This window comes from Gymnoscopelus braueri (assembly GCF_963280865.1).
Source record: "Gymnoscopelus braueri genome assembly, chromosome: 12".
NCBI classification, from domain to species: Eukaryota; Metazoa; Chordata; class Actinopteri; order Myctophiformes; family Myctophidae; genus Gymnoscopelus; species Gymnoscopelus braueri.
Window position 1 is genome coordinate 14,403,542 of NC_137614.1, and position 26,186 is coordinate 14,429,727.

The 26,186-nt window shown below is 40.8% G+C and overlaps 4 protein-coding genes across 6 annotated transcripts in view; 3 read left to right on the forward strand and 1 right to left on the reverse strand.

The window, feature by feature from the left end:
* The first annotated feature begins 108 nt into the window (after nucleotides 1–108).
* Nucleotides 109–8,116, forward strand: LOC308097729 (nascent polypeptide-associated complex subunit alpha-like). The gene is made up of 8 exons (XM_080445705.1): nucleotides 109–181; nucleotides 1,926–1,997; nucleotides 5,317–5,402; nucleotides 5,515–5,592; nucleotides 5,686–5,832; nucleotides 5,945–6,073; nucleotides 7,584–7,706; nucleotides 7,858–8,116. Exons 2-8 carry the CDS (start codon nucleotides 1,928–1,930, stop codon nucleotides 7,870–7,872), a joined length of 648 nt encoding a protein of 215 aa, XP_080301831.1. The 5' UTR covers nucleotides 109–181; nucleotides 1,926–1,927; the 3' UTR covers nucleotides 7,873–8,116.
* A 1,845-nt stretch (nucleotides 8,117–9,961) lies between these two features.
* Nucleotides 9,962–15,301, forward strand: LOC308097731 (prostaglandin E synthase 3-like). 2 transcript variants are annotated; one of them, XM_080445708.1, is made up of 9 exons: nucleotides 9,962–10,173; nucleotides 11,715–11,828; nucleotides 12,811–12,880; nucleotides 12,969–13,067; nucleotides 13,385–13,474; nucleotides 13,571–13,627; nucleotides 14,242–14,269; nucleotides 14,385–14,439; nucleotides 15,002–15,301. In XM_080445708.1, coding segments are annotated over exons 1-8 (480 nt in total). In that variant the 5' UTR covers nucleotides 9,962–10,171; the 3' UTR covers nucleotides 14,405–14,439; nucleotides 15,002–15,301. The 2 variants fall into 2 exon arrangements, with proteins under 2 accessions (XP_080301834.1, XP_080301833.1); XM_080445707.1 differs by having other exon boundaries at nucleotides 9,963–10,173; nucleotides 14,385–15,301.
* Nucleotides 15,302–18,497: 3,196 nt separating this feature from the next.
* Nucleotides 18,498–20,179, forward strand: LOC308097727 (lens fiber major intrinsic protein-like; the record flags this gene model as incomplete). Its single annotated transcript, XM_080445703.1, has 4 exons — nucleotides 18,498–18,857; nucleotides 19,432–19,596; nucleotides 19,736–19,816; nucleotides 19,997–20,179. The coding sequence occupies 4 exons, from the start codon at nucleotides 18,498–18,500 to the stop codon at nucleotides 20,177–20,179; spliced, it is 789 nt and encodes a 262-aa protein (XP_080301829.1).
* A 3,084-nt stretch (nucleotides 20,180–23,263) lies between these two features.
* Nucleotides 23,264–26,186, reverse strand: part of stat6 (signal transducer and activator of transcription 6, interleukin-4 induced) — a 26,242-nt gene continuing 23,319 nt past the window's right edge. Inside the window, exons 20-21 of one of the 2 annotated variants that reach the window (XR_013934232.1) lie at nucleotides 26,135–26,186; nucleotides 23,264–25,935 (exon numbers count right to left, since the gene is read on the reverse strand). The exon at nucleotides 26,135–26,186 is cut by the window's right edge and continues 1,180 nt beyond it. The gene's annotated coding sequence lies outside the window, so the exon portion shown is untranslated. The other variant, XM_080445692.1, reaches the window with a different exon arrangement.

Sequence of the window (26,186 nt, forward strand, 5' to 3'; positions counted from 1 at the left end):
ATTCTGCCAGACTCATACTACATACTCCGGTACAGAAGGTGGCGGTATGCAACTAAAACGCAATGGTTGCAGACAAGTGCGCCATAAAACAAGAAGAATCCACGCCAAGGATTCTGGTAGTTGCAGGCAGAGTCATAGATATTTCACAACAGACAACAAGCCTGGAATAACCTTCCTCACAGTAAGTTATTCGTTACAATATATCACCATCTATTCTAAGTTAATACGGTAATGTAATAATAACGCTAAGGAATTCAAGCAAGTTTGATATAATCTCCTATTAAATAGCATAAACAAATAATTTGTGAACCGTTATTATGTGGTCATCGGTTGTTGTGCGTTCCTACCGGGGGCTAACGTAGGTCTAGTGACATGATAGCCCTGAAACATGACTGTCACGTCATGACAGTCATGGATGAACTTCAACCTGGTGTTTGCTTTTTCTCCGTTTACGGCTCGTACATCTACATTAACGTTTAGATCTCAAATATAGTTCTGACCCCATGGCTACGGATGTTACAATTATGTACGGGCCATCAGAAGTACCAGTATCTTCCGTATTGTTCAATACAAATCATTGTAATCCGATTGGTGGCCATTTTCTCCGTATTTCCTCCATATGCTTTCAACTACTTGACCCTATCGGTTGGGAGGTGTACTGCACTCTGATACATTATAACTCTGGAAAAAATGGCCACCGATTGGATTAAAATGCTTTTTATTGAACAATACGGAAAATATGGGTACTTCTGGGAGTCCGAACAGAATTGTAACATCACTGGCCATGGGGTAAGAACTTTATATTTGAAATCTGAACGTTTATGTAGATGAACGGGCCGTAAATGGAGAACGAGCAAAAAACAGGTTGAAGTTCATCCATGACGGTCGTGACAGACGACCGTCATGTGATCCATGGCTAGTGACTGACATGACAACAGTGTTTCCAAATGTCAAATGCTGCAACATACAGACCCGTGCAGTGCAGACAGACCGCGTCATGTCGTCTGCCAACATTGGTTGTTTTGCTCAATAATCTGCTAACGTTATAGGTCTTCATCGTTAAAAATAAATAAATGATACAATAATTATCTGTACGTATGTCACATTGATTGTCCTTGAGGCTGACTCTAAGATTAAACTAAACTTTGCCAAGTAACTCCATGTTGGCCATGATGACCTCATTTTGCTAAGACAACTCCAGTTACTCCTCCAGACATTTCAGGCTTTGACACTAGCTAGCAAGCAAACAAGCAAGAAGGCACATTGGCCCCATCCTTTGGTTTACTGCACCTTGGCTTGCAGAGGGAGAGAGGAGTGCCAGTTGATATTAAAACAGCTTTTTAGGCCGTGTTTTCCTTGAGAATAATATAAAGATATTAATTTAAAGAGAGCTGCTAAGTGTTTTTAATTATTCTGCTGAAAATCTATTGTGTTTTAGTTTCCTTAAAAATATTAAATAAATGGGCTATTGTCAGCAGGCACAGCTAAACATGGAAGGTTGCACTAGTGTTAGAAACAGAAATAATATATTTGCCTTGTACAATACATAATAGAAGTTGTCAGACCAGCCATACAACACATTGTTTGGGTTAACATGATCTCTTATATACCGTTGGAATGTATCAATTTAATTTTCTAGTTTAAGCATTCAGCCACTTTGTGTATTAGGCAGCATGACATAATAGTATATGTTTCCACTGTAGAAAATGGGTGGTGGCACTGACTGGTGAGTGCCCTGCAGTGAACTTTACCACTATATGATGAGGCTTTATACTGAATTGGATGAACTTGGTTGCATGTACAGTATGATAGACACAACTCATTGATCTAATGTGCCATTGTGTTCCAACACTTGTGGAGACGTAGCTAGTTCATAGAATGTTTTGGGATGTTTTTTCTTTCTTTCTTTCTTTTTTTGTTCACAGATATGCCAGGGGAAGCTACAGAGACTGTCCCTGCTGTGGAGCAGGAACTTCAGCAGCCTCATGATGATTCAGGTTGGTCAGCTTTTCTCTCAAACCTGCAGGCTATGGGAAATGTATAAATCATCTTTGTGTGTTCATTTAAGATGGACATTTTGAAAAGGTAGATGAGTTTGAAAATAGACCACAGATTACATTCATATCAAAGTTGATATGAGATGGTTCTTTGCATCCCAGCTGAAACCTTGTCTTTTCCTCAGCCTCTCATCTTGAGGTCTTCTCCTCCACTGCTCCTTGCCCCACTACCACTAGACACCCTATTCCTACCAGAAACAATGACACTAAATATGAGACTGAGCTATTGTATGCACCTGCACCTGCCTCACCTAAAGCTGTACCAGTGGCCAACCAGCACCGTTCTCCATCACCAAACTCCTGTACCTCATATCCCAAGTGTTTTCCCTCCCTTCTACTTTCCACTCCTCCCTCCACGCCTCCAGCTATCCCCACCTTTTGCTCCCCTCCTGGCCATGGACACCAGGCCAACCATCAACCAAAGGTAATAAAAGTCGGAGAGACCAATGGCTCACAGGTTGCCACTAACTTACTGCAATCTACTAAACCCTCACGTGTGCCAGGCATGGCCAACACACTCCTCCTTGCTGAATCTAACACCACTGCGCCAGCTACTGTCCCTTCAAATCCTGTCCTTTCTGATACCGCCAGTGTTGCTCCACGCATTCACAAACCACCCACCATTCCTATGCTGTCCTCTCTGTCCTCTGCCATGTATATTTCACAGTCCACAGTGAACATTACTGCCTCTCACACAGCTGAAGAAGCTGCCCTTTCTCTCCCAGACTCAGTTGTTGTTCCACCTGCTCCATCAACAGCCTCTGAGGCTGTTCATACGGAGGATTCCACCTCTCAGCCTGTCCAACCTGTCTCCTCTCCTGTGCATCTGGTCCAAGTCGTACCACCGGGAAGTTCTCCCAGAGTTACACCAGTTAGAGCCTCTCCCGTAGCCTTTAAAGTCACCTGTCAACCTGCTGCTCCAGCGCCAATGTCATTTTCTACTGCTTTAGCCTTCCAGCCCAATAAAAGAGCCACTAGAAGTCAAGCACCAGTGGAGCTGGGAGATGGGACAGCGTGCAATCCTTTCGGGCCCTCCGTTGATGATGCCCAGCAACACTCTGACACCAGGGTTGAAGAGGCATCTGTTGATAATGAGCTGGCTGAAAAACAAGAGAGTGTTTTGGCTACCACTACTGCAGTTTCCTATGTAGCTTTCGCTACTGCAATTGTGTCCAGCACCATTGAGGCAGTTTCCCCAACTCGATATCTTTCTCCAGAAGCCTCTCCACCTGATGCAGAAAAGTACTCAGTCTCTGACCCTGCTAGTTTGGAAGTTGTTGCCTTTCACCAGTCTGCTCCAGGGGGTTCTCCTCTTTCATCTCCTGAAGAGATTTATGATCTGGCTAAGCTGATTCCACCACAAGAGCAAGAAGCACCAGTGGAGCTGGTGGATGGGACAGCAAGCAATCCTTCAGGGCTTTCCATTGATGATGCTCAGCAACACCCTGACACCAGGGTTGACCACACCGTTAATGAGGCATCTGTTGATAATGAGCTGGCTGAAAAGCAAGAGAGTGGGGATGTTTTGGCTACCATTACTGCAGTCTTCCCTCTAGCCTTAGCTACTGCAATTGTGTCCAGTGCCACTGAGGCAGTTTCCACAACCCGATCTCAAACTGATGCACAGAAGTCCTCAGTCTCTGCCCCTGCTAGTTTGGAAGTTGCTGTCTCTCCCCAATCTGCTCCTCTTTCATCCCCTGAAGAGATTGACGATCTGCCTCGGCTGATTCCACCACAGGAGTGCGTTGACTCATTTATGGACCCTCAAGCTCCTGTGGTGGTGGGCCTCCAAAAGGCCCCATCATCACCCAGCCCTGCTCCTTCTGTAACCCCTTTCTTCCTCACTGAGCCCCCTCCAGAACAAGATAACACAATGGAACCAGTCATCCAGACAAATAAGGGTATCTTTTTTTAAATCAGTGCAGTGCCTGTGTTGCATGGCATTAGTCTACAGTATATGATGTGGAACTAACCTGTAACCACCACATGGAAAGCTCATACTAAGTCTTCTACTTAAATTAGGGCCACAACTATCGATTATTTTCTCAATGATTATTCTATCGATTACTTTTTCAATTAATTAAATAATCGCGAAGCACTTAAAAATATATAATTGTTTTATCTTTTATATGTCAACGAATCAACCCGGAAACATTAATGGATTTTTTAAATAGAATCAGAATCTGAACTAAATCCATTAGTCTGATTAACCACTTATGCCTTGTTGTTCGACACTTTGTTGTACAATGGTGTCACCCAAAAATAGCGGATCTACTGTACAAGCAACACGTTACAGTTTGTGAGCTTGTAGATCAATTATTTTTGCTGTTAAACTAACTTTTTAAAAAGCGAAATATAATTTTGCCGAACATACATTATTTTGTTCTAAAATGGATGATCAATTAGTAAGATTAACTGTTGCACCTCTAATTTCTATATTAATCATTTGCATGTTTGAGGCTTTGAATACATAAAACTATGGAAATCACAAATCTCATTTTTAGCTTAATAAAAAATTGAATAATAAGACTAAAGGTCCTTACACACCGGGGCGATTTTTTCGTGCGAATAATACGCTTTTTTTAAAAACCTTATAAAGTCAATGCAAGCGTACATGGCGCGAAAAAGCGGAAAAGCGAAGCGAAAAAGCGTCTTTTAATTATTCGGAACGAGTCCGAATTTTGCGTATATTCGCCACATTCGCCGGTGTGTAAGGACCTTTAGACTACACAGGATGGTGTGATGCTAACAGCGGATGACCAACCAACCGGAAAGTTGAATGACACTTGTTTCTACAGTATACATCCCCAAGATGTATAGCCTAAATGCCCTTGTGTGAAAGTAGATTAATATGCGTGTCTTAAGTTGTATTTGTGTGAATTGTTTGACAGTGGTCTTGTACAGACATTTTCTTGTGAAAAGTATTTTATTTTGTCTCGTCAGTTTTTCACATCAATGCAGGATTTATAATTCTTTTAGCCTTTACTATTCATTTACCAGTAATATAATCTTAACATTTTGGTTTACATGGGGCTATATCCTGAATGCTGGTTACAGTGATTATCTATCCTAACTGATTCAGTGCAGTGCGTTTTGTGTGCAGTTCCTGATTTATTTCTATAACCAGTGAATGGATCTGTCTTTCAAAGTGATGCTTGAATAAGCAGATTATCACGTAACTTTTTCAGTAGCTCTACAAATGTCTTTGGCACACTGTACTGTATATCTCATTAATTTAATGCGCAATGATGATTTGTAGGGTCAGATACTAATTCGGAGAGCGATGAGTCTGTACCAGAGTTGGAGGAGCCAGAAGAAGGCCAGGAACCAACACAGCAGGCAAAGGTATGTCCAGTAAAGACCTCAGGCACTTCATCACAATGACAACACTGTTAAAATGTATAAAGGTTTTTTATAAATAGATGGACAAAATACTATGTCACTTTGTCCTCCTCAGCTTGCTGCAGCGGCAGAGATTGATGAGGAGCCAGTCAGCAAAGCAAAACAAAGCAGAAGCGAGAAGAAAGCGAGGAAGGTCCGCTACTATAATTTGAGTTCATCTGTGATTTCCCTCAATCAGTGTCTGCAGGAAATTCAAGTGATTTTGTGTTGTCATATCTGTCTTTAGGCTATGTCTAAGCTGGGCCTCCGCCAGGTGACAGGAGTGACAAGGGTCACCATTCGCAAATCCAAGAACATTCTCTTTGTCATACCCAAACCAGATGTCTACAAGAGCCCAGCGTCGGACACATACATTGTATTTGGAGAAGCCAAGGTAACAACCATTTTCACTGCCGACTAGTTGTTAATGAATGCCATATGGTAATACCATTATTTGAAAAATGTATGATGGTCCTAATTTTATGGGTGAATATGTTTTGTCCCAGATTGAGGACCTTTCTCAACAAGCCCAGCTAGCAGCCGCAGAGAAGTTCAAGATGCAAGGAGATGCTGTATCAAATATCCAGGAAAACACACATACACCCATTGTGCAAGAGGAGAGTGAAGAAGAAGAGGTAACTTTTTTTCCTTATTGCTTTATTATTAATGTAGATCAGTTATCTTCATTCACTTCATCATACACATTTCATGGATGAAATGTTGACCTTCCTGAACCGTTAGCGATGCCCAGTCTCTACATGCTGAATATGAGAGTTTTAGGTCACACAATCTCATCGGTTAACCATGTTCCAATATCCTTACCTTAACAGGGGGCAGATTTGGCAATTATTGGGCTCCAAGCTAAGCTCAATTTAAGCCCTCCCAACCCACCATTCATTTAAAATGTAAAGTTGCATCGCTTAAAAATAATCTCCTCGATGACGTAGAGGAAAAACACATTTGTTGCGTAGCATACCCCATAATTTTAGATAGGCTTGGGCTATATTTGGTGGTCAATACATATTATGAGTATTGTTGTAGCCTACCTTTTTTGTAAATGTTTAAGGTGCACTTATTTGACCAGAGTGAGAGGAGTTATGTTAAGAAATTTAAACAAAGCACCAGTCCTCCTCTGTGTCTGACTGTCCGTCTCTCTCTCTTCCGACAGTCTCCCTCTCTCTCTCTCCCTTGCTTGATCATTCGCTCATCCGCGCACTAAACGAATGCAATGAAATGCAGACACTTGCAGGAGACGGTGATTGAAACGTATGGTTTAAGGTTACAATGTTATAATACATTTAACATTCTGATTATTAGTACACACACCAGCGTACTCCCCAGTCCCCATAGCAATTATATTAAACAAATGTTGTTCGAGCCACCAGCAGGGCGGGCCCCCCTTTGCCTCGGGGCACTGGTTCGCTAAAACCGCCCCTGACCTTAACCTGTTCCTAAACTTAACCATCTATAATTTAATGCCTAAACACAGCCATTTTAACATTACTAGAGGTTTGTGCCGCCGCTCACATCTCTAGAGTACATCTACGTCGCACCGCCAATCCGACCGATATGTCTGAGTCATAGTGTCAGGGGCTTCGTCAGAGTACCCTTTGTACCCGTCTATCTGAGTCCCTTTTGTGCCCATATATGGAGACCTCTGTATCTGTCTATCTACCCAGGTCTCTTTTATGCCCATATATGGAGATCTCTGTATCTGTCAGTCCTTGTCCCTTCTATGCCCATTTATGGAGATCCCTGAAGTCATCAGTATATGCCCATATATTGGCATGCCCAAAGTAGGACGGTCCTAAATATGCATATGACCATATATGGGCATAGCGGTCTGATCTGTGGCTCTGGACAACCGGATCTCCATATATGCCTATATACGTGCGTATCGGGTTTGTTTATGGTCATGTCTGAGTCATAGTGACGTGGCCGCGGTCCTGCCTATATATGCGCGTATCGGGTTGTTTATGGTTATGTCTGACTCATAGTGTCATAGCTGTGGCCCGCCCACCCACAATTTTTATATAGGATACATGAACTTACAGTAAGTCGGCTCTGCTTCGCTCTAGCTATTCACGCAATACTTCTGCTTCCAGAGCCGAAGAAATACAAATGATTGCTTTTCTTACTTTGTAGGTTGATGAAGCTGGCGTGGAGGTAAAGGACATTGAGCTGGTGATGTCGCAAGCTAATGTGTCCAGGGCAAAGGCTGTTCGTGCTCTCAAAAACAACAATAACGACATTGTAAATGCCATAATGGTAAGAATATTAAAATTCTGTTTAGTTACGCGTGGCACTTGTTTACTTAAAATATACTATAGTATTAACACTTTTTTAATGTGTAATGGTTATATCAATGGTACCAAAGGTACTAAAATCCCTAATGGAATGTTTCTTCTTTTTATTGCAGGAGTTGACCATGTAGATCATACAGTATATAAAATGTCTCACCTTCGTTTGCCTGGAGAAGATTGACATCAATTTAACAATTTCCAGCAGTGCAATTAAAATTGTCTGAATGAAATTGAATGTTCGTTCCTAATTTTGCTGTGTATGGTTCCTTTTGCTGCTATTACATTTATTTTCTGTACACATTTGCTTGGCTAATGAATGTGATAATCTTATTTAATGTCTCACTGGAAGTTGAATAAAAACAGATCCAACACAAATTATATCTGGAAATAATATTTCTTGCAAGTTTACTTGCAACTTGCATAGTCTGTATGAATGGACATAATACAATTTATTTCCAGTCATGTTCCTTGCTAGCTTGACTAACTACTGTGAACAGCATAAAATCTGTCAAAATGGTCACTGAACCTCAGAGACAAGTGCTGGGTATTGGTAACTCACAATACTATATATATATATATATATATATAGGAGTCATGATATGATGAATATCCAGATATGTCTGCTGTTATGACACATGACCAAAATGCCGCAAGATGAATCCCCCAAAAATCTTCCAAATTTGGGCTTTGAGACTGTTATTAGTTTCATTGCCATGTTTCAAGTCCTCCGCAAGTGGCAACTTACCAAGGAACATGCTTTTAGAATTGGTGAGCTTGTAGATCATCTAAGTGTAAAATAGGATTAAAGTGGTTAAGATATTGCGTCATCTTGGTGGGGACCCCCTGGGACTCCATCGACCCCACTTTGAGAACCACTGCTGTACATCCCAGTAGTCTGTGTGGAAATGTGATTCAAGCAGGATTCTTAATCCCAAAAAACGAAACGGAACAGAATGTGGGTTTCAGGTTTGGTTGTGGTGGAGTCTGATGGCTACTGGCACAAAGGACTAGTGTCTAAGTCACTTTGTGACTGCATGTGCTCCACATACCCACTAGAGGGGGTGAGAGGGGTTCACCAGGTTAGTGTCCGGCTCCGTCCTCATTCTCCAGCGGTGGAAGAAGTACTCTGATTAAATCAGAGTACAAATTAATTAATTCAATTAATTAATAACACATTTTGTTAATTAAGTAAAAGTACCAACACCACTATGTAGAAGTACTCAATTACAAGTAAGTCATACAAATATACTTTTTGAGTACTCAAATTAAAAGTATTAGTAAAGTAAGTTAGAAATTGTTCAAAAATAGCAGATAGATCGGCTTTTTCCCATGACTTAACAAAAAAAAAAGGCATGGGTTTCCGAGGCTACCCACGACCTGACTGCAGATAAGGTGGATGGACAGAAAGATGGATGAAATGTCCCCCCCCCCCCCCCGGCTAATTTGACCCCCCACTGGGATGGCCGTCCAACATTAAATAATGCTATGTATGTTGTGTTGCGCCCCCTATAAATAACCGATTCGAAGAACTCAAGTCGGCTGCATGGTGTCTATTTGCCGCTCAGCGCTCCGATCCGGTCTAGTGCCCGCCTACTGTATCCGGTGATACACACACACACATGTACACACACAGTGGTTTCTGTATCCGCTCTAGAGCCAGACCGGATCAGCAACCTCGCAGAACAAACGGATCCCAGACCAGTGTAGTTCTAGAAGCATCTCCGCTGTGCTGGTTGGTGAGTCCTGGTACGTCACACCCATAGATATATATAAAGGCTAGATGGCTCAAGGGGGCGGCGCAAGCGTAGCTCAACCGCGGCCATCTTGAAACAGTCATTCATAACATTATGTCTATGGTGCATATACTTTGAAATAACCATAGCGTGCTCAATTTTCATCCGATTTTCAAACGGTTTGGTGTGTTGTAAACACCAAAGATGTAGTTATGATACTGCATACTTATAATTTTAATCATGTTTTTTTATTATTTTTTTTATTTTATAATTTTATAAATGTATTACATCTTTGGTGTTTACAAAACACCAAACCGTTTGAAAATCAGATGAAAATTGAGCACGCTATGGTTATTTTAAAGTATATGTACCATAGACATAATGTTATGAATGACTGTTTCAAGATGGCCGCCATGTGGCAACGTCGTACTCCATTGGCCAGCAGCGCGGGTGAGTCATCTAGCCTTTATATATATCTATGGTCACACCCACCACGAGAGCAACGAAAGCACGCGATGTGACACCGGGCGCATCTGTTGGTGCACTTATTATTACTTACCAGTTTATGTCCGCAGTTTGTTTGTCCCTTCGTAATAATCTTTGTCGGTAAAAAAAATAAATAAATAGGCAGCGTTGCGAGAGACAGACACTGTTGCCCGAAAGAGAGGAACACAAGGTGGTATATAAACTGAACAAGATGTAAGTGTGAGGTTTATACTTTGTTGTAGCTGCTGAAGGCACAAGTGATATCATGGGTGTGTGATTGGGGATACATTAGCCGGCTATGCTAGCAGACATTAGCGTGCAGCCGTGCATGGTCTCTCTGAGACTAGTACCGTGCCGTGCGGCGGCATTTCTTCTTGTGAAGAGGAGTAAAAACAACATGCATGAAGAAATGCGAGTCCTTCTTAGATAGTGGCCTTCAGGTTAGTTATCATTAGCTCGGTTGGCTAACGATACTTGACCTATTAGTCGATACTTAGCTAGCTAACGCTAGCAGAGCTGCTACTATAGGGCAGTAAGCAGGAAAATGACGGTGTCATGGTTGTGTATAAATTGAAATGTGGACCAGATACAACTGCTGTTCATTGGTCACATCACTGACATGACACCACATTCATATAGGCAGAAAGGCAAAGCCTGAAGCTTCAGCTGAACATTATGCAGGCCTGCATGGGCCACACACTAATCTCACCCATGACTGACACATGAGCGCAGGCAGGTTACTTCCTCCTTGACATGCACCATCATCACCAGTCAACATATAACAACATCCAGCATGGCAATTTACTATTTATTACTAGCAGTGGTGGAAAAAGTACACAGGTTCAATACTGCAATGTAGAAATACTCTGTTACAAGTAAAAAGTCTGGAATTCAAAATTGACTTGAGTAAAAGTATTGGTACCAACATTTACTTAAATTACCAAAAGTATAAAGTACTATATGCAGAATGTCCCATTTCACACGTTTTCAAATATATAAAATAGCAGATCTACAAGCTCACAATGTATGTGTGAGCTTGTAGATATTTATGTATTATTTATATTAATTAGGCTATTTTCAAATAGCCTAAATGTATACAGAGCTGAAGTGGTTAATGTATGTTTTGTAGTAATAATCAAAACCAATAAAGTAACTAGTAACTAAAGTTGTCAAATAATTGTAGTGGAGTAATTTGCCTGAGATGTAGTGGAGTAGAAGTAAAAGTACTGAAAATTGGAAATACTCCAGTAAAGTAAAAAATACCTCGAAGTTTAAATTAAGTACAGTACTTAATATAAAAGTAAATAAAAAACTTGACTTTTACTTTCGTATAGATATGCAAATGTCAAATTCGATAAAATACATATATGATAGTCTTGATCCAAGGCTACCATTATGGAAAAGTTGCTTACACTACTTGAGGACCACTGTCGGTTTTTAATCAGGCAGAAGGGAGCCAGCTTCAGCATCATGATTTATACATTACTTCATCTGAGATGTATATCCCACAGCTCTCCCTATATTTATGCAGTGGAAGTGGGTCACCACTGAAATGTCACTGCTCGGTGCTTTAGATCATGTTTAATGATTACTGATCATTTTTGATCAGAACGTAAACCAAACACAAGTATGAAATTTAAATATAATGACACAAATAACTTTGCAGTAAGTGAGGTTAGAATGAAGTAGTAATGGGTATGTATTAATGGTGTTTTTTTTGCATATAACCTACTCCCTCTTATCTTTTCCATCAGGCAGCCTGCAAGCGCTAAGTGGTACGACAGACGGGACGCTGTCTTCATTGACTTCACCGTAGAGGACAGCAAAGATGTACAAGTAAAATTCGAAAAGTCTAAATTCACCTTCAGGTAAACCAACTTCACTAGGTTTACTCATCCATGGCAGGCAGCCTACTACTGAGTCCTTTCAATGACGTGTGATTATGAATCCCACCAACGTTATAGGATATAGATAGACCCGCCTTACCGGTCTGATTGGCTCCCTGGCAGGCATAGTTTTATTGAGGTTTGGGTGAGGTTTAGGTATAGTTTTACTGAGGTTTGGGTGAGGTTTAGGCATAGTTTTACTGAGGCTAAGGTTAGGTTTAGGCATAGTCTTACTGAGGTTAGGGTTAGGTTTAGGCATAGTTTTACTGAGGTTAGGGTTAAGGTTAGGTTTAGGCATAGTTTTACTGAGGTTAGGGTTAAGGTTAGGTTTAGGCATAGTTGCAAAACGAGAACTGTCAATCACAGCGACTACTGGCCAATCACAGCAGGGTTTGCCTAGAACTGCGGTGGGATCCATAATAATGCTTCAATGACTAATTAGTTATTTCCCAGTTCCAACACCCTAGGTGTGTAGTACAGCACTGGTTCCCAAACAGTGGGTCAGGACCCATTTGTGGGTCGCGGACACATTTTTATGGGTCACAAGTAAATTTCCCTTAACATCTTGTTTTTAATTATTATTACTTCAAAACATAAATAAAAAAACAATACCTTTTTTTTCATGAATTAAAAACAAATTTAAAAACAAATTCATGAATAAATATTACAAAATCAAAACATCCATTAATTAGAAAACAAATGTTTAAGAAGTAGTGAAAATAACTGATCTACAAGCTCACAACGCGTCGCATCGCGACACGTTGTGAGCTTGTAGAACTGCTGTTTTCACTAGCTTGGGTCTTGGTGAGACATCAAATTTCTCTTTTGCGTCTCGAGCTAAAAGGTTTGGGAACCAGTGTAGTACAGCATATGAACCTCAACCTACAACATGGGAAACTAACTTGCTTATTTGCCTGCACCAGTATTGAAGTTTGATGACTGTACTTCTTGCGTTAAATCTTAGTTGTGTTGGTGGGGCGGATAACATCAAACATCAGAATGCATTGGACCTTTTTGGAGAGATTCAACCCAAAGTAAGTTGAACCTGTGTCACAGTTGTGTTGATGCTCTTATTTTATTCACATGTATCTAAATCATATACCCCCCCCCCCTTTCAAACAGGAATCCAAGCACAGACGTACTGACAGGTCTGTGTTGTGTTGTGTACGAAAAGCAGAGCCTGGGAAATCATGGCCACGGCTAACCAAAGATAAGGCAAAGGTGATCTTTATTGATAAAATATTTGATTATGAATCCACATTAGACGAAGTGCTTCCAAATAAGCACTCGTATCAACTTAATTGTCACATCACACCTTTTATAGGTGTAACAAAGTGGGTGAAATTATTTGCCATACAAGCTCCATCATTGCAGTTTCAAGAAAGGTGGAAAACAGATCAGATATCAACATGGCAGTGTGAAATTTATACTAAATGTGCATGGTATATACGTGAGGTGTGTGGTTAAAACAGCGTTACAATTGTGTTTATTTACATGCACATTTACTTATACTCATAATTTATTATATCTCCTTATAGTCCAACTGGCTCAGTGTGGACTTTAACAATTGGAAAGACTGGGAAGATGACTCAGATGAGGACTTGTCAAGTTTTGACAAATTCTCAGAGGTAAGTACAGTACAGCACAGCATAGACATGTCTGCAGAAAGTACGGACCCATCCAGACAGTTTCTGAGTTGCCATTTCTCCTGTGTTTTTCCGCAGATGATGAACACCATGGGAGGGGATGATTTACCAGACCTGGATGGTGGAGATGATGAGGTACATTATGATCTATTTTAAAGAGCTCTACTTTCACTATATAGTGCCTTCAATTCAATTACTGTACATTTGACTATAGTGCTTAAGTACAAGTTGTCTCAAGACACTTAACATATAGAACAGAGGCCCGACATTGTCACCCCTCCCGGAGCGAGCATCTTTGTGATGGTGGCTGCCCATATATGGAGATCCATGATGTCATCAGTATATGTCCATATACGGGCATGCTGATATGCCCATATAAGGAGATCTCTGTATCTGTCAGTCCTTGTCCCTTTTATGCTCATATATGGAGATATCTGCATCTGTCAGTCCTTGTCCCTTTTATTTCCATATATGGAGATTCCTGATGTCATCAGTATATGTGCCCATATATGGAGCTGACTCGTGGTTTGTTTATGGTTATGTTGTCATAGTGACGTGGCCGTGGTTTGTTTATGGCTGAGTCAGAATGATGTCAGAGGTCCGCCTGCCCGCCCTCCCATTAGCCAATTTTAATATAGGATAATAGTTCAGTATAATACAATACATTGACCCAGGGGTGGTTTAATTAAATATAAATTTTCTATGGAACTTTACCTAGTTTTCTTACTGTGGTCTTTTTTTATTTACAGCATGGGCCTGCAGACAGCGATGATGAAAGTAAGGACTGCTCTGTTTTGATAGATTTTCAATTGTATTTGAAATTTAGAATTGCTTCTATTTTCAAATTTAATTTGGCTGAGTTCTAATTTACGTTTTCCCCCTTTCCTGCCAGAGATGCCAGACCTTGAGTAACTGAATTTTTGATGCCACCTGACCGAGTGAACAAAGTGAGTCACATTTCGAAGAGGGAGGCTAGAAATGAGGTGGCAATCATTTGGAGAAGGAGGCCTCCCCTCTGCACAGTTTCCAAAGCCAAACCTCTCCGAAGCAGGGAGTGACTGTTGGATACAGACGTGCACAGTGATCCTTAATGGTTTACGGTGCTGTCCTTTGCTGTTCTGTTCTGCATGGACAATTCCGTTGCAATGATATGTCATTGTCCTTTGAATTATGACTGGAATGGGTTGTGCTGATGTCTTACACCCTTTTTCCCTCTTTGTTATTTGCAATGTAAGATTACATATTGAACATTGTTATTTCTAATATAGAAAACTAGTTTCAAAATTCCTATTTTCAAAAAAGGTAGATTTTTTTTAATGAAAGATTCTCCCTTAAATGTTTGTATTGTAAATTGCAGTTAATATTTTGCTTGTTAATTTATAATGCAGGAGATTCGCGTGAAATACATTTCTCAATGTATGTCAACAATGGCTGCAAATATTTAATTAGTTCATTTATTTTAAATATTTCAGCATTCTAAATAAATGAATATGCCTGTGTAATTTACAGCTTGTGTTGGGGTTATCGTGGAGTGACAAACCTCATCCAGTCACCTTTACAAAGGTGTGTTTGTTTCTTATGCCAGTGTACAGAACATATTCTGAGGCAAACATACTTTTGGCTAATTCAATATTTTTTGTTGTTCTTGCACATTGTAGCAAATACAAAAATAATTTTCTTCCATAAACAGAAATGTGTGCAGAAATCCTTACAGTATAGTATACCAATAGATTGATTGTTTTTACTGATGGTACAGGTAACTTTTATTTTTTTCCCCCATCAAGCAAATACACAACTGTGTTTTGCAAACTTGTTTCCATGTGTGGTTACTTTGTTAAAACGTTTTGATTTTGTCAAATGGTGCAGGAATTTTGGACACCATATTTCTAATAAACTGTTTCAGATCAGCTGAATATAGTTTTAGTTTTGAGACATTACTCATTGAGGCTTCACAAAAATTGGGAGAATGTTCTGGTTCTGTGTTGTGAATTATGATGATACAATAAATAATCAGAATCTGATCACAATTTAGAAATAGTGCAGATTTTTACAGGTTTATTGTATACTTTAAAAAGACACTCCGGAAATGTTATTCTGTGAACACTATGTACTCTATATACCCCACAGCAGTTTTTTAAAAGACCAGTGGACACCTGAAATCACTTTCCGTATATAGAGCTACATACTGTAGCAGGAAAACAGAGTCGTGCTACAGGGCCAAGGCATTTTGACCCTAGACCTAGAGCATGTCCTGTTTGCCCTTCCAATAGGTAATTCACAGCATTGTAGAGTCCCATCACAGAATACTATATACTTTATCTAAACACGAACAGAGAAAACCTACAAGGTACATGTTTTCCTGAACCTCCCATGCCTACCATTTAACCACTTTAGCCCTATTTTGAAAAAGCTAAAATAACCGCTCTACAAGCTCACATGTCTTGATGTGACGCATTGAAATTATAGATCTAAATTTTTGCCTATGACAATGGGGACGCCAGGTTGAAAGTGGTTAATTTCGAATAAAATTTCTCCAGCTAGAAGGTAATCTAATGAGAGAATGTACTGTATAAGAATAACCAATTCAGACAGAATTCTGTACTTAATCTAACAACTAAGATATTTTCTTTACGGCGGTCCCTGGCACCAAATCTTTTCAAATGGGGGGTCCTCGGCTTAGTTTGTATCAATTTGGGGGTCCTTGACATGAGAACCACTATTCATGCATGTGAAAATGGCTATTATGTTGAATGCAATAAATGTTTCCACCACTATGTGGTGATTGCAGGCCAATTTCTGTTGTGATGTTTAGGGACCGTGATCAGGTTGTGTATGTGTCAGCAGTCTGGACCAAGGAAAAAACCCAGTGCAAGCATCTTTCAAACACCCAACTCTGTAAAACAGGCTTACACCCACAAAAGGTGGCTTACCAGTGATAGGGGGCAGACATGAGATGGACATAACACTGGTCACAAAAGCTGTACACCAACCGGCCACCTAGTACAGTCTCTGGATCTACTTTGCTTTTGCCTCTTTTCTGTAATTATATGCACTGTTGTTATTATCTCATAACTGATGGTGAGCAACGTGTTCCTTCAATCACCATGTAGATCTACACACAGAATAGTCAACCCGTCAGGCTCACTCAGAATTTTTAAAAGTACTTCCACTGGTAGCTCTCCCTGTCTCTCTTTCTCTCTTTATCTCTCTCTCTCTCTCTCTCTCTCTAAATATAGTGTGTGTGTGAGAGAGAGAGAGAGAACATTTATTTCTCTTCTACCGTACTCATTCCATTGCAAAAGTGGGCTTTGCAAGGGAAGGGGCAAAGAAGTATATGACCACTCTGGCCTAGGGAGAGGGGGAACTTATAGATTCGACTGTGATGGCAAGACAAACAGATCATAGAATACAGCAGAAACTGTTGCTGCTAGTGTTTTGTTCCCTTGTTTGAAAGGGGGAAAGTGGTGAGGGCAGCATAATCCTTTCACTGGGCTCCCTCTGGCTGCCCTGGTCAGCGCGATGCTCCAGTGCAGAAGCTCAATGCCAGGCCTGCTGTACCTCTCCTCTCCAAGCATGGATTTTCCACAGCTTTATCTGCCCTGAGCCTCCAAGCCCAGCCAACACACACAATGTAAAACTGCCTAATCAGTTCTGTTGGCACAAACCAACATGTACCCATCCAGAACACAAGTGTATAAATGGAGAAACTGCCTGAATTGTGGCGATCTGTATTTTATTTATATTTTTTTATGAGAGTGGATGTGAGTTGTTGATTATGCATAACAAAAAAACATGCTGTACCAGTAACAGTTCAACTGCAGCTGCCCTGCCACGTTGTGGAGTGATTCATGAAGTAATCACAAATGGCCATGATGTCACTGATACCAGTTCACAGGAACTGTGGGATTTGAAGTACATACTCCGTTATTTTCTTTTATATTTTCAAGGTTTCAGTTTCCTTTGTAGGGACTCTATGGTATTATGAATGGGATTGTCAAATACAGTACTTTCCTTGTGTCAGCACTTAAGGCAGGGCTGTTGGAGGGAACAGATCACATGTATCCCTCCAGTGACAAGCGGGTTCCAGCTGAAGCCTTGAAAGGCTACAGGAGACCCATGTTGGAGGCCTTAGAGCCATGCTGGCACTCACCTCTGATAATTCTTGACAATTCAACACTCACATATTCCCCATCCCTTTCCCCTGCTTGTCTAGCCATCTACAACTAAGTCTCATCTGGTTTATAATATATGAAAGATAATTCCAACTAAATACACCACTTTGATACCTTTAATTGATTACTATTACATTTTCAAGGCCCAAGTGTGTCATTTACGTGTCTCCCAGACCATTGCAACCTGCCAGCCCTCCTTTGTAGTAATGTGGTCAGGTTCAGGGTGATCCCTGTCATGAGTAAAGAGCAAGGTCAGGGTGAGAGAAGGGTTAACTAATTTTGTTTTGATTTGTAGTATTGTCCCCTGGCCCCTCCCCTGGGCTTAGCAGAGCGGCTATGGCTCTAGGGCATTATAAAAAGGCCTGTGGGCTCTCTCTGCTCTGGCATAGAGGTTGAATGTCTGCAGGACATGCTCAACGTTTGTCTATTCATGTTCCTCTACTAACCATCAGCTGGCACATAAATGCACAGAGAGCGACACAGTGCTCCACACAGGAGCTCTCTATGACTTAAAGCAGTATTTAGACAGTGACATAGCAGATTATTGACTGACTGATAGAGAGTTAGATGTTGAACAGTTTAAAAGCTGTCACGTTTAGTTTTAGAGAAGCCGCTTCTGTTCTGGGGCTCATTTTTGTAGTTTGTTTGCTTAGTTTTTTGTCAACCATACCAAACGTCTCCGATAGTCATTACAGAGCTGAGTGGTGGAGAACGCTAACTGTAAAGGAGAATAAACAACTCCTTTTAGTTGGTTTAGTTGCTTTTTAAAACATTTTTTGGTCATTCTTCATCCCTCCATTACTCCGGGTTTTGTCCTCTGACTTTTCGCCAACATGTGGGAGTTCCGGTCCATGTCGTTTTGGCGGGCGGTGTTCGCTGAATTCTATGGCACCATGTTCTTTGTGTTCTTTGGGCTGGGGGCAGCCCTGCGCTGGACCACTGGGCCTCATAATGTCCTCCATGTAGCCTTCTGCTTTGGGCTGGCAGCTGCCACTCTCATCCAGTCCATAGGCCATATCAGTGGAGGCCACATCAACCCGGCCGTCACCTTCGCCTACCTGATTGGCTCTCAGATGTCCCTGTTCCGTGCTTTCTTCTACATCATTGCCCAGTGCCTGGGAGCACTTGCTGGTGCTGCCGTGCTCTATGGTGTCACACCCACCAACATGAGAGGCAACCTGGCACTCAACACGGTAAGATAAGCAAGTACCTGGAGCAACACTTCATACTGTATGTTCCAACTGCTGTGACTGTGAGAAATTAAACTGGATTTAGATTCCTATAGAGCACATTTCTTTTGTGTTACATGTGCACACAAGTTCCATGCTGATAAAACTAAGAGAAGAAATCGGTCAGAATTTAGACTCCATATTTATAGTAAGAAAGTAAAGTGTAGTGTAGAATATAAAAGTATAGGCATGGGGAAGCATGCCTCAGCCATTACAATGGCGTAAATATGATTTATGAAGTCTAAGTGAATATCTGTATATGACTAACACACATGCCAATTTGAATTTCCATCATGTATTCTGATCTTTGCACAAATTTGACTTAAACATTGAAACCAAAACAAATCTATAATTTCAATCAATATCTATAATTTTTTTTAAATAATAATAATACATCACACTTATATAGCGCTTTTCATAGTACCCAAAGTCGCACTGGTTTATGACAGTACCTGTGTAAAATGGTAATCCAGAATGATGTTGGTTGATTGTTTGTATGTTATTAAATCACACCTCTTCCTCTTTTCTTGTCTTCCAGCTGCAGCCAGGCATCAGCCTGGGCATGGGCACTACCATGGAGGTCTTCCTCACCATGCAGCTGGTTGTCTGTATATTTGCCGTAACTGATGAGAGACGCAACGGCCGCCTTGGCTCCGCTGCTCTGGCCATTGGATTCTCTGTGCTCATGGGACACCTTCTGGGGGTAAGAGCCAACCTATAGAAGGCAGTGTACAGTAAAATGCCATAAAATGTAATGAATTGAGATGTTTACTATGACTGGGTTATTGCAATATTTGTTCCACAGTTTAAGTTGACAACTATTCCCCCTCTCTTTGATTTAGATGTACTACACTGGAGCAGGAATGAACCCAGCCAGGTCCTTTGCCCCTGCAGTAATGGTCAGGAATTTCGTCAACCACTGGGTAAGAGAATCACGTTCAGAGACATTTCCACAATGACTCATTTTACTACAAGATGTTTAGACGCCAGCCAACAAAAACGTAGCATCACGTACATGCTATACAACAGTATTGAACTCACCAACACATTCAGCACTCACCAGCTCCATTTCCCCCTGTCCTCTTGTCTTTTACCTATGCTAGGTGTACTGGGTGGGACCCATGATTGGCGGTGCCCTGGGTGCTCTGGTGTACGACTTCATGCTGTTCCCTCGTATGCGTGGCCTCGCCGAGAGGCTGGCCACACTGAAGGGCAGCCGGCCAGAGGCCGAGGGCCAGCAGGACAACAGGGGAGAGCCTATCGAGCTCAAGACACAGGCCCTATAAGCCTGGGGACAAACATTGGCCTTCTGACCCCCCATCCCATCCCATCTCTTTACCCATGCATCCATCCTCAGCCCACGTAACTGGCACACACTCATTTCCACACGCATACCTCTTCCCTCTTTCTGATCCATTCATTTAGAGTAGATACTTAACCCTGCCCCCACAGTAGCAGGAAACCTCTAACCATATTATTCACACGGCGGCCATTTTGCTCTCTTGCGTCATACCCCAAGTATGACGAGAGCAAAATGGTCAGTGAGTCATTATGGTAATTTGTTAAACACACAGATTAAGGTGACCAAAGCCCTCTGATAATCCGCTGCACCCACCCCACCACCACCTCCTCTTTCCCCCCACACCTCCCCCTTGGACTGCAGGACAAAGATGGAGGGCTCAGAAGATGACTTGCCACTGAAGAAAGCACCCACTGGGTCACTCCTGGCTGACCAGGTGGCTGTAACTGCTCAGGACAGGGGCATCTCTCTCTCTTTCTCTCTCTCTCTCTCTCTCTCTCTCTCTCTCTCTCTCTCTCTCTCTCTCTCTCTCTCTCTCTCTCTCTCTCTCTCTCTCTCTCTCTCTCTCTCCTTCTTCTATCTCTTTTGTAGTCTGTTAGGAGTGAAGCTACAGTAGAGCAGTGGACTTCTGCATGCTTTTCCATTTTGATCTCTCCCTTTTGTTTTGTTTTCATGAACTTTGGGTACCTGACATTTATGTACTTGAAAAATTCACCAGGATTTAGCTGACTCGAATTCTATGTGATGTCACATGTGTTCAGTGTGCGTGTGTGTGTTCGGGTGTGGGTGTGCGTGTCTGAGTGCACACGTGTGCATGTGGATGGGAGCATGTGCGTGTCTGAGTGCATGATAGTGTGTTCTTGTGTGCAGTCTGTGCACGCTTGTGTGTGCATGTGGATGGGAGCATGTGCACGTGTGAGTACATGTCTGTGTGTGTGAGCGAGTGTGTGTGTGTGGTTGTTTCTTTTTATTTTTGGGTTTTCATTGCCTCAGTCCTTTGTTTCTATCATGCTTTTTTTTGCAAGATTACTTTAAGGAAAGAAGCAGCCTTTCCCTTCCCTCACTGAGTTTGCAAATGTTTCAGTTTGATTCACAAGTTAAACAGATTTTAAATCTAGAGTGCTCCCCTTGTTATACTCAATGCCTAATGATTTATGCCTTCAAATCAAGCCTTTTCAAACAACTTCATTTAATCTCGATTCTTTGTGTCAGCTTGGGAAGCACACGCACCGTCACATTTATATGAAAAATAAACACAAAACACTACAACCATCTGGTCTTTTCTGAACTCAATCTAGTTTCAAAATGTATTATTGTCACATCATTCATTTCCCATGGTATTTTGGGTAGGTAAGTCCGTAGTTTTGTGCTGAAAGTATGTGTTATATTTTAATCGATTTGTTGAAACACATTTGTCTTTTGGTGCTTTGTTTTTAGGGCAGCATTTATCATAGGTTCATGTACAGGTGTGTGGTAGTTGGTTTGCCTTTACTTTCTTGTGTCTACCACAAAGAGAGCATCTGGCTCTGTCATGTGGAACAAGAATTTTCTACTTAGCTGTGTTCTTTGACATGACTTAAGACCCTTTGTTATTTTCACTCATGTGGTTAGAATTTAAGAAGTGTGTGGTGATGTAGTGGCTTCTTTCTGGTGTTGGCAAACACCTGGGGCTTTCTCTTTTCTGCAAAGAGGATGGGGTGCCAATTAGGCATGAGAGACTCTCTGACTTTCGGGAGAAGAGAAAGTCACCTTGAGGCAACTGAATCTTGAGCTTGTTTGTACAGGGTGGTACATGTGCACCTGTGTTTTCATAGAATATTACATGAGAGGGAATGAAACTTGAAGGTGAAACTCCATATTGGCTTCCCATCCCATCTCCCCTCCACCCCGCCTTCATTCACCCTACCTCCTCCCTCTGTTTACATGGCGGCCATCTTGTTATAATCTGACGAGGGCACAGCTAAAGCCCAATTTACACTTTGTCACACGATGGTGTTGCTCACCAATAATAACAGATTTGTGGCAAACAACACACTTGTACGACAAAGTATAAATATGACTTAATGCTGCTGTGACTATTAGTTCCGTTATGACAGTTGGTAACTTAGCCAGACATGTTAAACTGATTCTGAATTCCTCTTTCCTCTGCATAAGCCTTTTCAGTTTGATTTGTCCTTGCAGGAGTTGAATAGAATTGTGAGTAGAATTTTTAGTGACTTATGTTGAAATTAGAATTTGTGTTCTAATGGAAAATCTTTGTGATGTACAGTGTAAAGTTTTTTCTTGCTTTTTTTTTTAATTACCATGATTGTTGGATGGATAGAAATTATAATATTCAAGTTATACAATGTCTACTCTTTGGCCAATTGATTCTGGAAGACATGCCATATTACTTTTATGGTTCAACAGCCTTTATACAATAGGACATGCTTCCGAATCACATTACCATGGATTCACTATTTTTATATGTTAAAAAAATCCCCAAATCCAGATGTTTGATTCATTGTCTGCCTTCATTAAGGGTGTAAAGCAATTTGAATGGTTCCTGACATGACAGACTTTCAATGAAGAGAAAACAAAGAGATATTGCTTTACACAATACATTTTAACCACTTAAACCCTATTCTTATTTGACCGAGGTCCCCAGGGCTTGTCTGCTAGTATTTCACTCTATACCAAATCTCTTCGCCAAAAATAGAAGATCTACAAGCTCACAACGTGTTGTCTTGCGACGTGTTGTGAGCTTGTAGATCTCCAATTTTCATGGAATGTTTGGCCCAGAATAGGGACGCGAGGGTTAAAGTTGTAATAGGATTCATGACTAAATCCAGGAAGAAAATCCATTGGATAGAATGTCTACCATTGAAATACTGATGTTTTGGTGCGTCCACAGGGTCACTGACCATTGAATTTAGGGGATCGTTCCTCCCTGACTATCTTCTGAAATGGTGGAAAATATGTTTTGATTGGTCAAAATATAAAATGTATTAGTGAACATGTATTTCCAGGGTTCAAAATACAGTAAATGTATTTTGTTGTAGAACCATGAAGGAAGGACCGCGACTCTCTATCCATTAAAAAAGTAGATTTTATTCTAACATATTAAACAGTGACGGTTCGCACACTCAGACCTATAGTCAGACAAAAACTGTATACTGTATGTTCCGTTGTATGATATTTCTATGGTATATCTGTGAGCATCTTTACTTCAGGGACATAACACATTTTTTGTACAGGAAAACTATTTTGTAAGATTTTGAAAAACAAAAAGACGCTTTCATTTGTCAGCATATTTGAAGAATATAACATTGAGGAAAGAGTAACTAACATACAGACCAGGAATAGTTTTTCCAAAGTATACACAAGATGAGCAAATTAGAAAAAAAGACATGCACATATTAATACACACAATATAGGAAATTAGTCTCTGTTGCAGGCATGCAATGCATAACAATTGTAATTTGATGTAAATTCAGTTTGTTACAAGTTCCAACTAATGACGAGTGCCAAAACATCTCATCCAGTACAAACAAAAGTGTAAGTGAACAAAGGCTATCATAATACACTACTATTTAACCTGTAACAGATCAACTACAGCAATAACTCCTTTCTTAGTCATTTAGCTGTTGTCTGTATTGTAAGTTGACCCTGCCATTTTGACCAGGTGCGGAAATTGTACAGTAATATCCTACTCAAGTAGTAAAAGTAGTTGTACTTAACTTAAAGATTAGTAAGAGAATTTGTGTTGGAAACCAAGTAAAAATACATAAGTTGCTTTTCTTTATAGTTATATACTGTATGAAAGGCCCAATGTGACAACCTGACTGTAAACTCTTCTCAAAATCAGTATACTTTACAACTAAAACCAATCTCTCTCCAATTCAGTGATGCTCTCAAAGGTGACCATATTTTCATTTAAAGCTTTCCCAAAGATTACCTTTTACAAGTGATAAGAGGTTCAAATTTAAATGATGACATTTAAATGATTGTGCCAACAGAATAACGGTAGGCTACTCTGTAATTATACTAAGCCTAAGTAGTATTACTGATTTTAGAGTGTACTCAAAGTAAATTATTACAGTTACTTTCAGAAAACATGTTTTACAGAACATCTATTTTAGTATGCCTCAATGATTTCAATTGTCATAACTAGCTAAAATGACACTACTGATTTGAGTATCAATATCTAATGTAAGTGCAGAATGCTTTGTAAATACACTTTTTGAAAAATCATTTCACATTATTATTTCACAGTTAAGACTGATACACCTCAACACATGGAGTGTAAAAATACACTAAGGACAGTTTCATAAACACAAAAAATAACATTTGTGACAACACAATATTTAAAGTTGGCTCCTCCTCCCCGACTCAATGACAATAATAGTGCACACACCTACCCAAAGGTTGACACTCAGAAATGTCCTAAACAAAGTAAAATAATATAATATGAGCAGACGGACAGGACCCCAGGCAACCATCACCACACACTTCTAGTTGGTCATAAGTAATGATTGATTATTACTATAAAGTTATTATTATATAAGTTTTTAAAACTCACTAGGGAATTGGGGGCATTTAATCATCACACAGATCATTCAACAAAACAATCAATGACTACAGTATGTAACAGGTGCATTCCATTTCCTACAGGCTAAACAAAAGTTCGTTTTTTACCACCTTAGTGTGGAAAAGAAACACTGCAGACTTATAATATGAGCATTAAAACACATGTTAATCTATTCCATCCAACACGACTTGCCAACTCATACGCATGTTAGCGCAACAAGGCTATCAGTTGCTTGGCACGGTCACTCGCTCGCCTAGCGGCTCACTCCAGCACGCCTTACGAGTCTCAAGGTCTTGCTGTTGGCGCGCCTACCTTTTTGTCTCTGCCAGGCCGTAGGCGTGGCCGAGACTATGTTTTCGCCCCTGTCCGTCCGTCTGTCTTTGTGTGTGTGTACGTCCGTCCGTCTGTCTGTGGACAGCTAATCTCTGGCACCGTTGGACCGATCGGCGTGAAACTGTGCACGCACACACTGGAGGAACCTCTGCCCCAAATCTTTCACATCGGGCCATCGTGCCATCATTTTTTAATATTAATCCTACAGAGTTTGTCCAAACATCGCGCAATCGGTACACATATTCTCTATAGTCATGTGATCAAGACGGATCTGTCAGATTTTTCATATTCCATCCTGATTGGCTTCCAAAGTTTGCAGGAGTTGCAAATCATGAAAACTTTGCACTCACATTCCCACAAGGAGGAAGAAATGCCACCCTTTTCACATTGACCTGTTATAGCGCCACCAGGAGGCGGATTTCTGCAAAACACATTTCTTGCTATAAATCCTATAGATTTTGTCCAAACATCACACAAATCGGTACACATTATATCTATAGTCATGTCATCAGTTTTTTATATTACATCCTAATTGGCTAAGATTGATTTCTACTACCTGGCCTAGCGGAGACCTGTGCTCCGAGGAGCTCATTTCTGTATTTTAGGGGCATTTTCAAGCCTTTATTTAATAGCAACAGTGGAGTGAGACAGGAAATGACAGGAGAGAGACATGGGGAAGGATATGCAGCAAAGGCCCTTTGCTGCATATGCTTTGGTGAGCTGCGCAAAGAATGAGCCTTAATGGTATGCACTCTACCAGATGAGCACGCCTGCCTTGTTTATGTAAAAAGTCATGTACGTACTGCATGTAAAACTATTCTTCAGTAAGCTCCCTGTCACTCTGGCCCATCCGAACAAGCACTGACCGCCTCAGAGCATTGTAACAGGTGATAATCTATTGATCTATTCCATCCACCAGGGCTTGTCAATTTGGAAGGCACGCTTGTCAATGCGTGAGGTTTTCGGATGCACAGCGCAGGCACTCGCTCATCTAGCGGCTCACGGAAACAGTGAGGCCTTGAGGCTTGTGATGCGCACCTGCCTTCTTTTCAAATGATGTAAAAGGTAATGCATATAAAACTATTCTTTA